At 40.6% G+C, this 12525-nt stretch overlaps 2 protein-coding genes across 2 annotated transcripts in view; one reads left to right on the top strand and one right to left on the bottom strand.

Annotated features, from left to right (window-relative positions):
• Positions 1 to 3515, top strand: part of BRCA2 (breast cancer 2, early onset) — a gene marked incomplete at its 5' end in the record, with an annotated part of 33294 nt that extends 29779 nt beyond the window's left edge. Inside the window, 4 exon segments of the mRNA XM_010013957.1 lie at positions 504 to 760; positions 1469 to 1621; positions 2896 to 3412; positions 3415 to 3515. Coding sequence (XP_010012259.1) covers positions 504 to 760; positions 1469 to 1621; positions 2896 to 3412; positions 3415 to 3515 — 1028 coding nt within the window.
• A 2261-nt stretch (positions 3516 to 5776) lies between these two features.
• Positions 5777 to 11926, bottom strand: LOC104400936 (NEDD4-binding protein 2-like 1). Its single transcript, XM_010013944.1, has 5 exons — positions 11799 to 11926; positions 10190 to 10314; positions 9289 to 9377; positions 8010 to 8086; positions 5777 to 6032 (listed from the first exon to the last, which is right to left on the bottom strand). Exons 1-5 carry the CDS (start codon positions 11924 to 11926, stop codon positions 5777 to 5779), a joined length of 675 nt encoding a protein of 224 aa, XP_010012246.1.
• Positions 11927 to 12525: the final 599 nt, after the last annotated feature.

Raw genomic sequence — 12525 nt, 5'->3', positions numbered from 1 at the left:
ATTTTATTTTCCTAGAGAAAAACTGTCCTCACTTACTAGCTCAGGAAGAATTTAGGAAGGGAGGATCTAAGCTCAAGAGAGGCTTTTTTTTTTCCTTTTTTCCCACAAATGGTGGATGTAAGTTCTCACATCTGTGTTCAGCATCTGCAGAAGTACTGTCCTGCAGGTGAGCTCTCTCTTTTGTGTACGTTGTCATGGAATGCAGGCACTGGAGCTCATGGGTAGAAGTATACTCTTCCAAATAAAAAGGAAAAGCACCATAGGAGTATTGGGTTTTAAACACTGGAACACAGACTTTGAGTTGTTTTCTCTTATCAGTAAGGAGATAGTGTAGAATATGAATGAAGCATGAAACATCTGTTTACCATGCAAACAGTCTGTCATGTTACATTTATCAATTCTTTTTCAAGATGTGTGTGGCTTTTTTGTAGTTACAAATTGCAGTAATCAATCTTTACTTACAGATTTAAAGGTTTAATTCAGACTTTTTTTCTTGTTTTAAGGTTTCACTACTATGGTGTACTTATCTGATGAAAGCTATAATTTAGTGGCAGTAAAGATCTGGACAGATCTCAGACACTTTGCTATTGAAGATATAGTTTTCCGCTGTGCGGTCATTTCTGCAAGCAACCTTCAGTGGCAGTCAGAATTCAGATCAGAAATTCCAATGCTGTTGGCTGGAGATCTTTCTGTGTTCTCAAGCAGTCCAAAGGAAACCTATCTTCTAGAGAAGGTTAATGGACTGAGAAGTACAATAGAGGTACATCTTTGTATTTTTGGTTTAACTACTGCTGTGTTACATTCTTCACCAAAAGTCCATTAGTACTAGTAAATCCTTAAAGCGAGTAAGGCACAAAATGTTGATTTTGAGGGAGGAAATTTCATTCTGGGAGACAGAGCAGGGTGTTAATGCACTTTCCCTGCACATTCCTGACTCTACATATTACCTATTGAATGTCTTTTGATTTTGTTTTCATTTGGTTGGTTGGATTTTTAGTTCAGCTCAGCCTACACTGTCTTTAGCATGTGCCATAGAATCTTCTCTGGCTAGTGAAAAATATTGTACCTGTCAATAGGGAATCTGTCATGAATAGTTTGGCTCTAGCCTTTTAAAAGTTGGAATTTACTGTCTTGCTCAGTGAATATATTCAGTATTGAATTGTTGATTTAATTTATTATTACAGTTTTCTAGCTGTGCTAAATAGCATTTCCTGGTCATGTATTCCCACTTCTTCTTGAAAAATAACTTTAAATGCAAAAGGATTTTTTTTTTTTGTTAACAATAAATAGAGAGGGTATGATATTACCCTCCACAGAAAGTGCAGCAATCTTAAAAGTTGTTGGTTTGGTATAAAATAAACTTCTAGTGGCATTACGATGAGAAAACGAAGTCCTGAGTACTCTGTGAGCATACAGTACTTAGTGTGAAAAACAACTATTCTGCATTGTAAACTGTTTTCCTTTTTAGAATGTGGCCTCCTTTTGCTCTGATGCAGAAAGTAAACTAATGAATCTGCTACGAAGAAATCTCTTGCTTACACCCAATTTAACTAAAAGATGTGGCTTGGAATGCCCCTCTCCTTCCTGCAACTCAGCTCTTTATGCAGAGGATAAGAGTTTGGTAAGATTCTGGTAACTAATACTGTGTTTATATGGACAGTACATACAGTAAGGATATAAGCAAGTTTTACACTGATAGCTGTGGAAAATGGTCTCATTTCCAGTCTGCTCCATACATTCTCTTCAGGTAAGTGCAAGATCATTACAAGCTTTAGCTGTGTGTGGGTTTAAGATTATGCCCCAGAAGGAATTGTGAGATTATTCTTCTTCCAAATGGTACGTGAAAACCTCCCCTTGTGGCCTGTGTTTTCACAGAATACTTTAAATATTCTGAATTTTATATGACTAAAATGAATCATCCTTTCCCTGTAGATGGTTTATCACTTCTTGGTCCCATTGTGAAGATTCTGACAGGGAAAAATCTTGATCTGTAGATTTTTCTTTCATGGCGTTCTGCAGTTCCTATCCTTGTTTAGAGAATTTACCTCCTGGTCATCTTTTCCTAGATATTGGTCACTATTTCCAGGATTTAAAAGGAGAGAGATATCACCTAGTAAATATTTGCATTTTATATCAGTCTTGACGAAGACTGAGTTAAATAATACTCAAGTTTCCCATGAAGGCTGTTGGTGACAAGTTGTTCATGATGTACTGAGGCAGTCAGAACAAAAACCTTTCTTACCACTAGTTGCAAGGGAGGTGGAAACACCCCGGTGTGGTATCAATTCCTAAGGACTAAATTTAAGCTTATGAGGCATTCTTCTCCGATTCAGAGGGAGTGCTATAATACTTGATTCTGAAGGTTTAGTTTATATCAGTTTATTTAATATATCAACAGAATTAAAACAAATGAGATGTTAAAGGTATTATCAAGTTAAGCATGTGTTTGAATGATTTGTTGTGCAGCGTCTATCGTGTATTGTTATCTTCAAGTTTTTTGGTCTATATTCTGTCCCTTTCTTCAAATTTTTTTCCTCATTTTTCCCTACTTGTTGAGGATATATCCAAGAAGACTTAACTCCTTTTTTTGTGAGTGCTTTGATTTCCTACCACGTGGTAGAGAAAAATTCCCATACATTTAGCTTAGACCTCAGAAACAGAATGTAAGTAAGCAAGTTGTCTTGATGTACATGTAAACAGTGACCTATCAAGCATCAGTACTTGAAAGAATAATATTAGGCACCATCAGAAGGTATCAAAATAAAGTTAAGTTTGACATGAATGGTGACGTAGGGGGAAAAACCTGGTACAAAAATGCTGTTTTGTGGAAGTAATTGAGGAAGCTAATGAAATAGGGCATTCTAATCAACATTAAGCGTATTTCTTTTTAACTAGATCTCTTCTAAAACTGAAATAAAGCATCCAAGCCCTCTGTCAACGAGCACACCAAATATGAGATTTGTCACACGAGGATCAGCAAAAACACCTTCACCTGCTACAGTCAATGACGACCATCCCAAAAACAGCAAAAAGAGAAAAGCCATGGACTTCCTCAGTTGCATACCTGCCCCTCCACCACTGACACCAATGTATTCAGTAATTTCTCCATCTTTAAAAAAAGCATTTCAGCCACCACGAAGTTTGGGTTTACAGCGTAGCAATTCATCGAAAGAAACAAATCAGAATATTGGTCATGTCACCCCCTGTAGAAAGTTGAGAGAAACTGTCCATCTTTCTGAGAATGACCTGGTTGCTGATGAAGAACTTGCATTGATTAATACACAAGCACTCATGAATAATTTACCAGAAGAAAAGAAGATTGAGTATGCAAATGAAAAGAGCAATACAATAGCTACTAATTTATCTGACAAACTTTCACCCAAAAATAGTTCCAGGTCTACTAGGCAAGCAAATAACAAAGCAGTTCTGAAGTAGCTGAGGCTCTTCAGAAGAACACAGAGGAACCTGATGACTTGTTACGAGCCCACGGAATGCTACAAAGACAAAACCCCTGAAAATGCTACTAAATGCACATGTACAGTATTGTATATATTTCAAATTCAGTTTATTTTTACACTTTGTACATTAAATCCTGATTGTATTTAATAAAACTGTATTACAAAAACAAGACTCATGAAATGACATTTCATCTGCAAAATAATTTGGAGTTGAGTAATTATACATTTCTGACATAAACATGTATTGTACAATAACATCAGTGTGGCTGAAAGTTTCACGACATTTTTGAAACCATTGCTTTGATTCTGATGTATTCTTAAATTACAGCAGGATCTTTGTTTCAGTCTAAAGCAATCAGTTTTGTTACGTTAGTTCTTCGGCTGTCAGAAGTGGCACAAGGCAAAACAATTCTCTTAGGTTATTGTTACCACACATTACACTTTCATTCTGAAATACTGCTCTGCAATTGTGGCACAGTTCTTGTACTTTTTGCTTCAGAAGTTCCATATAGTGCTAAAATAGGTTTAGAGAACAGCTATGGTTATTTGATTCATAGCAAAATACCATACAAAAGTTATTAATGATAGATCCTTGGTCAGCATTTCTGAGCTACTCCTTAAAGAAGCACTTGAGGCCACAGTAATCAGATATTTGATTTTATCACATCTGCTGGGAATGAGTCACTACTTGAATTCATTACTTTGTTCTCATTAATTTAAACTTCTCAAAACTGGAGTTTCTCCACTGGAGAGGGAAACAGCCCTGCTAGACTGGCTGCCAGCTCCATGTTTTAGTTTGATGACAGGCTGCCCTTTGCCTGCTGCTTCCCACCACACACAAGTCAAAGGAGGGAGGATGTTTCAGATCCAGGACCACCAGCTCCCACACGACTACCTTTCAGGGGTCCTGTGCCACTCACTTGGCTCAAGTGCACAGCTGGGAGTGGCTCCTGCTGCCAAGCTTGGCACTTGTAGCAGGTCTGGAGAACTGCCACAAGCTTTCTGATGGTTCTGTAAACCTTTGTGCAACATTGCAGAGACAGGTTCCCTAGACCCACAATTATTTACAGTGATGATATTACTTCTTTAAATGCAGCTTGAGTAGAGAATGCAGTTCTTGTCATACATCTACTCTGTCCTGAAGAGAGTTTGGCTTTTGCCCAGAAACAGCAGATTTCTTTACACCTCTTACTTGTCTGCTGAATTGCTAGAAGAATAGCAGCTCTACCTGCATTTCTTAACCACCAATGTGAGCTGTCTTCATTTCCTACTGCAAAATAACTCACTGCTGCCCTGTTCTATAAGCACTGCCTAATAATCCACACACACTTAAAAAGATAATTCCCATCACAAATGCTGTGTTTCAAAAATGTTTTGTGAGGCTTCTTGATGAGGGCATAATCAGAATTTAACTATGGGTAAAATCCCTGCAGAATAACTTCTCAGCCATCAGTCAGAGGCTTCTCAGCGCTCAGCAGAACATATTGATTTCTTTCCTTACAAGAACTTTTTTCCCCTTTCCTAAGTAATTATTTTGTACTTCTGAGTTTGGGTATTTGGTAGACTTGTACTTCAACTGCTTGGATCTGCTCCTGTAGCTCTGTGCCTATGTAGAAGCTAACAAGCACTAGCCTAATACTAATGTTTCCTTTTAGAAGTATTTGTATATGGACTCATCTCAGGACCAGGTGAAATCTCCTACGGCAAGATAAAGGGCTCCGTTTGGCTGTACTAGAGCTAAGAAATACCAGCATGTATCCAGACAGCAGAGATGAGAATAGGGAACAGCATCAAATCTTGCTAAAATCTGGTAGAGCTGCCTTTTCCACCATTCACTTTGCATCTCTTAAAATTGCAGTAATGCTCTAGGCAAGGTTACACAAGGTTATACAGCCAGACATTATTAAAATAGCAATATTAAAAAGTATTAAAATGGCAAGAAATGGCAACAGCATGGAGAAGGAATTGGCCACATGGCCTGTAAGAAAGAAGGAATTAACTTAGGAATATTTATTGCTATCTATTAGGGACAGAGAGCGATGCAGAAAACCAAAACCAAACAAAAGCCTTGTGGCACAGCCACTGAATGTCACTGTAAGCTTGAATGGATTTTCATGGCGGAAGTGGGAAGAAAGGGAGTACCGTTTGTACTGGGGATAGTGCTCTTAGATTGGTCATGCAGAGGTGTGAGATCATAATCCAGAGGCATTAAAATATTTCCAAGAAATAAAAGGAATTTAGAAATATAGTAGAAAAATACAAGAATAAGAACAGTTTAGAAAAAAGCTGTACAACTAGAGACTTTTATACCCTGAGAACTAAAACCCACCGGGGAATCCACCTCTTCGGTTAAATGGCATATTGCTTGTATGCGCCACATGAGGCCTCCTGTTTGAGAAGGCTGGAGGGCGGCAGGAATGGGCACCCATGCCATAAGCTGTGTTCGGTCCATGGGACCTTCTCTCATCTCGGAGTGGTTTTTCGGACTGAAGAACACTGTGGAAGGTAACATTGTGCTCGTATTGTTCCTTCATCTGTTGTATCTTTTGCCGAGGGACATGATGAATGTTTCTTCTGTAAAGTCAACATTAACAGAAGATACAAGTATTTAGCTGCCCGTGTGTTAGAGGTTATCTGAAGCTTGCTGCGGTTCCTGACACATTCAGGATAACGGTTCACATACCTGCTGATCTATTTCTAGCCCTTTTTTGGCAAACTGTTGTATGCTTCCACACACTTCTTGAAAGTATTATGTGACAAGTGAAAAAGCTGACACAAGTATTTTTGTGGGTAGCCAGGACATAAGAAGTTAGACAAATGCTTTGAAATGAGAGTGCCATGTAGAAGACCTCCATATTTTATAGTGTGTATATTATATACAGCGTGTATATAGTTTTGCTGGGGTTTAGCGCTAATGGCTGGGTGGCCTCAGCATGAGCTTTTGTACATCTGGAGAAATGCATGGAAGGGCTGTAGGTAGCCCAGGCACTGACTTAAAATCAAATTGTACAGGGGTCACAGTAATGTTGTTGCTTTGTCTGAGTGCAAGAGGGTTAAAATCATACCTGATGTGCCTCAGACTCCAGTGTAAATGACATGTTTGAGAGAGAGGGGAGCTCAAACATGCAGGACTTTCTGGATAGCCCAGAAACAGCTGCACTCTCTCAACACACTAGTAAGAACTGCTTTTTTCCAAAGACCACTAGGAATTTCTGCTTGTCTGTGAGTTTGCAAACTCTGAATATCTTTGGTATTGCCGTTTAGCTCTGAAAGGCACAATTTGTAATTAAGGCCTTGCAGCCTGCACCCAGTAAGCAGCACAAACTGCATTGCTGGTGAGGACGCAGTATGGGACCGCAGTGGAAGCAATCATAAGCTGTCCCTGAATCATTTGCCAAAGAGCTGCTCCAGACTGAGACTATCTGGGTTAGTGTCACGGTGCTGCTGTGAAAAAACAACTTGCTTCCTATCATTAATAAAACAAAAAAACAAGCTACCAAGTAGCTCAGCCTGTAATTAGTGATTACGAGTAAAATCTGCCTCTGCAGCAATGCTCTCCAACTGCTCCCAGCTGCTGCTGCTGGAGCAAGAGGTGCCACTTGCAGTTGAATGCTAACACTGTTACGTGCCCTCACCTGCCTTCAGCCACAAGCCATTGGCTGCCACCTGCCGTGTCCTGCCTCACCCTGGAGCCACAGGCACTGTGCAGGGCCACCACCCTCTGCCATTTATCACACACAAAAAGGAGCAGCACTAGTCATTGACCTGAGCTCGTAGCTGGTACAAACCGAGTAAATCAGGTGAAATGAAGTACCCGTGCCCTGTTTTCTTGCAGTAATAAGTAAATTAACATGTATTAGCTTCTGTATGCAGCAGATGGGAGTGCACTATTCACTCTAACGTACTTACGTCAGGTCAGTGAAAGGCTAGGAAATTAGCCTGCATGGATTTCTTTTTCAGTGATGTAACCATTAACCCTGCAGCCACAACAGCAGGACTAATGTACTTAGAGCCGTATTCGGCTCCCTCTGTATCACACCACGTCATGCAGCGCTGATACATTCATTGTATCCCTTCTGTGTGTGCGTGTGCATGTTAAGGTCTTCAGAAAGATCCTCTGGAGCTCCCTGTATTGCCCACACTTAAGCTCTATCCCACCATGCTACAGCACGACCATGTTTGTTACGGTTCCATTTTTTTAAGAACATGAGTGAGTGCTGTCTGTAGTGCTCAGACATCTTTTTGTGCCAAAAGAGAGCGAGTGCTGCTCAAAATACAGAGTGAAAACCAGGGTTCCTGCCCTGAGGAGGCTGCAGTATAAATACGCGCTTCAGGGGGTTGCTTTTTCTACTGTCTGGCTCACTTCACAGACAGGCATTTTCAGGGCTGAATTCGCTACAGACCAAGTGCTGAGTAAGAGACATTTTGCACAACAATCCCTCTGTTGTCATTTGCTAGGTTTCTTTTTGGCACGTATAAAGAGGAAGAGGGCTGACATTCCTCAGACCACATAAATAAAACGAGAAGCTGTCTGCTATATCAAAACTGTACCTTGTCAGTTCTTGAACATTGAACTTCCAGGGTGTATCTGGTTCTTGGAATATAACTTCATATCCGTTTTCACGTGCCTGAAGAAGGACACAGAAGTTTTAGAATCATGGCTGCCGAGCTCAGGAGTAGCCAATCTTCCACATCCCCCGAGATTTTATCTAGGAGCTGTACCATATGTATCAGGAGCCAGAAAGAGGGAGATAATGACCGTCATCAAGGTGCTGCTCTGAGACCCAGCTAGTTCATTTCCTTCCAGTCAAAGGGTTTGGGTCTCCTAGCAAAACTTGCCTCAGCCTTGCCCCAGTCCTTGTCCCCCACACCAATGGCATCCTGGCACTTGAACTCTCTGGAAGCCACCAGTGGTTCAAGAACTGCAGGTTGGCCATGCAGGCTGGAGCTTCTGGAGCATGGTCAGCATCTACCAGATGTGCTATTTCCAGCCACTCAATCTACAGGCCTCAGGTTTTTTCAAGGTAGAGCAACGTAGCATGTTGCTTCATATTTATGTACACACACACAAATATATGTATATATATATTTAATACAGGGTTTGATTGCTTTTGTCTTGATTTGGCAGAAAGGTGTCAGGGAAATCTGTTGACCTTTTTATACTTTGCCCACCTCTGGCTGTGCTCTCACGCGCTTCTGAGTCACCCACAAGCACTCACAGCTGCTGCTGAGGTGACGTGCCCAGGCTCTCCAGCACCACTAGAAATTCCTGCCTCTTTTGTGCTCCCATACAAGCAATACTTAGACCCAAATTTCTTAACTGACAAGACCAGAACCCAAGAATAGAAATGCGAGCAGACAGGCCACATTATAAAGCTGTACTAAAATATTGCCTTCTCTGACAGAACTCCTGACAAGAGATACCAACGCATCTTCAGAGGCTCTTTATGGTGTATTTTTTGCAAGTCATAAACTAAAATTGTAAGTCATATCTTGTTGTGTTTGTCAACAGAAAGGTTGGGAACTGTTTAATTCATGTCACTGCTGAGGAAGGGGATGACATCCTGAGTGCCAAGAAGAGGGCAGGTTCAAAAGACTTGATCTTTTCGAGTAATTTTGCCTTCACTGAGCTATATAGCTGACTAGAGAAAACAGCTACACTGGCACTTCTTCCCCTATTTCATCACAGTATCAATCCTTAACTATAATCAGAGAACTAAGGGAAAATGGAAGTAATTGTTCTTAGCCATGTTAAGAACCATTTCAGTCAGATCACCTCACAAATGTCAAAGCTGAGCATATAAAAGCAATAAATCAGAGCTTCCCCTACCATCATCACATACGGCTTCATTTCCCAAGCATGGATGTTGGTATTATCAATAATAACCGGGCTTTTCCCATTCTTCATTGCTTTGCGTGCTGTAATGTAACACATTAAATAAAGCTAAAATGTATTAAGTAACAGGCTGAGCCAGGACTCACTTACCACAGCATCCTATCTTTGCCCACCACTAACACCCCTGCTTCCCCACCATTTGGTGCAGCTGCCCCACCATTTGGAGCAGCAGTTGTGCCCCTCAGGTGCTCTCCTAGAGGAGATCCTGCAGCCAGGCTCTGCTGAGTGGTATGAGCTGAAGCTCTCATAGAACATACTTAGCAGTATCATAGCACTATGTATTTAAAACAGCTGAAAATGCCTGTTATTTGCTAAAGATCCCTGCTGCATGATCTGAAATGGCGTTTGCCATTGCTAGAATTTGTGTTCAGAGCACAGCCACAAAACCACGTTGCGTTCTTCTCACTGAAGTAAGTAGAGACCTGGATTGCTTCATTCTCAAACTTGTAATTAGGTTTGCAAGTTTTTCTTCTGGCTATCACTAATTCACCTCCTGCAACACCCCTTTCCAAGTCAGGACAGACATCTAAGAAGTTACAGCCCCAAGGCTGTGGTGCATACAGCTGTAGTGAGCTGGTTATCTGCAGCCCAGCTGCTGGTACCTAACAGTCACTGGTTTACTTATTAAAACAACATCTATCAATCAATCACCAACAATTTTATCATTTATAAGTCAGAAGAAATAAACTGAGAAGTGGTAAATGTATTTTCCTAATTAGTACCCCATGAACTGCAGTATGACACCACTTCCAGGTATTTTATTTGGGGGGCTAACTTTAAAGACAGACTGAAAAACAAAACTATTCTCTAAAACCTCTGCATCGAGTTCAGTCACCTCTCTTTTGGTTCCATTTGTGTGCATCCTCTAGGAAGTCAGGCTCAAACACATATACACCATTTTCAAGAAAGAAGTCATCAGTACTAAGAACTACAGCACTGGGATAGTCACGTTTCAGTTGTCTGAAACAAAAAAACAAGATGAAGGAAGGATTAGTATAGGCTGACACACAGCTTTCACAGAGCCCATCAGTAGCTCAAACACTTTATGAATGCTCTGCAGACACGCAGAGTGATTCATTTGTTAAATCCTAGCTTAAAGGATCTGACAGTAATGTCATCAGTAGGTGGACACATGGAAGGAAAAGAATGGAGCTTAAAGGTGTGGCCCTGATTTCTTTAATTCAGCAGAGAAATCTATACCAGACTCACAACATGCAAGTCTTTAGTCATATTAATATATTCAGTTTTCTTTCTGAGTTACCCAAGAAGGTTTGATTGTAAACACAAAAAACCCTAAACCAAACCTACTAATCCTATGGAAGTTGATCTCAAAACACAATTTGACAATAAGAGTTTTGCTATAGCAAAAAAATATCTCTCTATAGAGAGATTTCTGAAGATAACCAGGAGAAATGATCTGTCATTTACTAAAGATGGTCTGTATTGCCACTGTTATGGCTGGCTGGGATTTTTGGGTTTGGTTGGTTGGTTTCTTTTGGGGTTTGGTTTTTGGTTTTGTTTTTTTTTTTTGCAACGAAGCACATAACACTATTTATTTATTTATGTATTTAAATTTGCAAACTTGTATGTGAGTGATTAGTCAATATTTCTTACTATTTGTTGCAACTTTATGGTTTTTCCTGCTTTTCACTTGTCCCTGTTTTACTTAATCCTCCTCTTGTAGAGCTGAGTAACTTATTTATTTTCGGCATTTAAGCAGGTTTTATCAACAAGTCTGAGCTGTCTGGATTGGCAGCCCCAAATACAATACCAGGGTAACCCCTCTTCTCCTCGTACTGGTGTGCATCTCGCAGCGACGCTCATTCAGCCCTGGGATACCCAGCAAGGGCAGATGTGTGTCTTGCTGTAAGCTGACCAGCTGCCTCATGGACCATGACTGGCTTTAGGAGGTGGAAGTGATGGCTCATGTGCTGGTTTAATAAGAAGCATTCCTCTGCCAGTCCTTAGAAGGCACTAAAAAAAATAATCTTAGTGCAAAATTATGTCCCCATTTTTTGTGTAATTCAGATTCTTCAACGGAAAAAAAAAAAGTTTTCTGGGATGAAATCAGAGAGATTTTATCTGCATGAAATCAGGGAGAGCCCACAGCATAATCTCACTGCTTGCTGTCTTCCTAAGGCCCAAAATATCTCCAGAAAAGAAAGTAAAGGCCAACTGAGAAACCTTGTGGCTCTCCAACATGAATGCTGCTGCGCTGCTATCTCACACTACATGTGGTCTCCAGTCCCAGGGACTCATTTCAGCTTCCCTGATAAACTTCTTCTTTTCAATCCCCATAAGCTGCAAAACGACTATTTCACAACGTCATATCTAATTGAGCAACAGCAAGGGAAAAGGTGCCTCTACGTTATCAGCAAAAAACAGACACAGACAGAAAAGGCTTAATTCCAGCCCTGCCCCCACCATTTACTTGCCAATTTTACCCTAATCTGCCTGCCAGCAGCAGCTCTTCACCAGGATTGCACATCACATTTAGCCAAATAAAGGTCAGCTGCTGACTTCGTTCCACCTCCACTGTAACTTCTACCATCTGCTGAGTAATTAATACCATTTTGTGGTAGCAACCACAAGGCTCATGGCTGATGGGACTGTGGCTGTAGCTACTGTTACATATCATTTAGCACCCACATATTATCTTGTAGCTCCAAAGAGAGGTTCTACTCACATAATCACTGCTGGGCAACCAGATCTAACAAAAGTCATGTTGTAGAATGTCAGCAGTCAAATTATTTTTGCTGTAATTTTGGTCCTGGGCAAAGAATTCATGTCATGAAAAGCATGGGAGCACCTAACGCTCACCTGGTTACTCCTGTGCTGATGAACTGATGTGTTCAGCTCTCACTGCAGTTCAGCACCTCACCTTTCCCTCTGCTTTACCCATCTGCATCGCAACGTCTTCTCTAAAAACCTGGCTGTGCTAAAATGTGTGTTGGCCTTTAGCTACCAATAGGTGCATAGAATTGTACACATTCATAAAAGATCTCAAGGAAGTTTTCTCTTGCTCAGTGTTACCTTTAAACATGTTCTCAACCAGTGCAACTTTAAACACTTATTTTCTTAGCATACACCTTAATGAATTTTTAACACATATATACAGGATTGCGTGAGAACTTTGATATCAATCCTTAAGCAATCTAAATGGCACGCAAT

Source organism: Nestor notabilis, unplaced genomic scaffold (assembly GCF_000696875.1).
Source record: "Nestor notabilis isolate BGI_N333 unplaced genomic scaffold, ASM69687v1 scaffold34840, whole genome shotgun sequence".
NCBI classification, from domain to species: domain Eukaryota; kingdom Metazoa; phylum Chordata; class Aves; order Psittaciformes; family Psittacidae; genus Nestor; species Nestor notabilis.
This window is presented reverse-complemented; position numbering and strand designations above follow the sequence as displayed.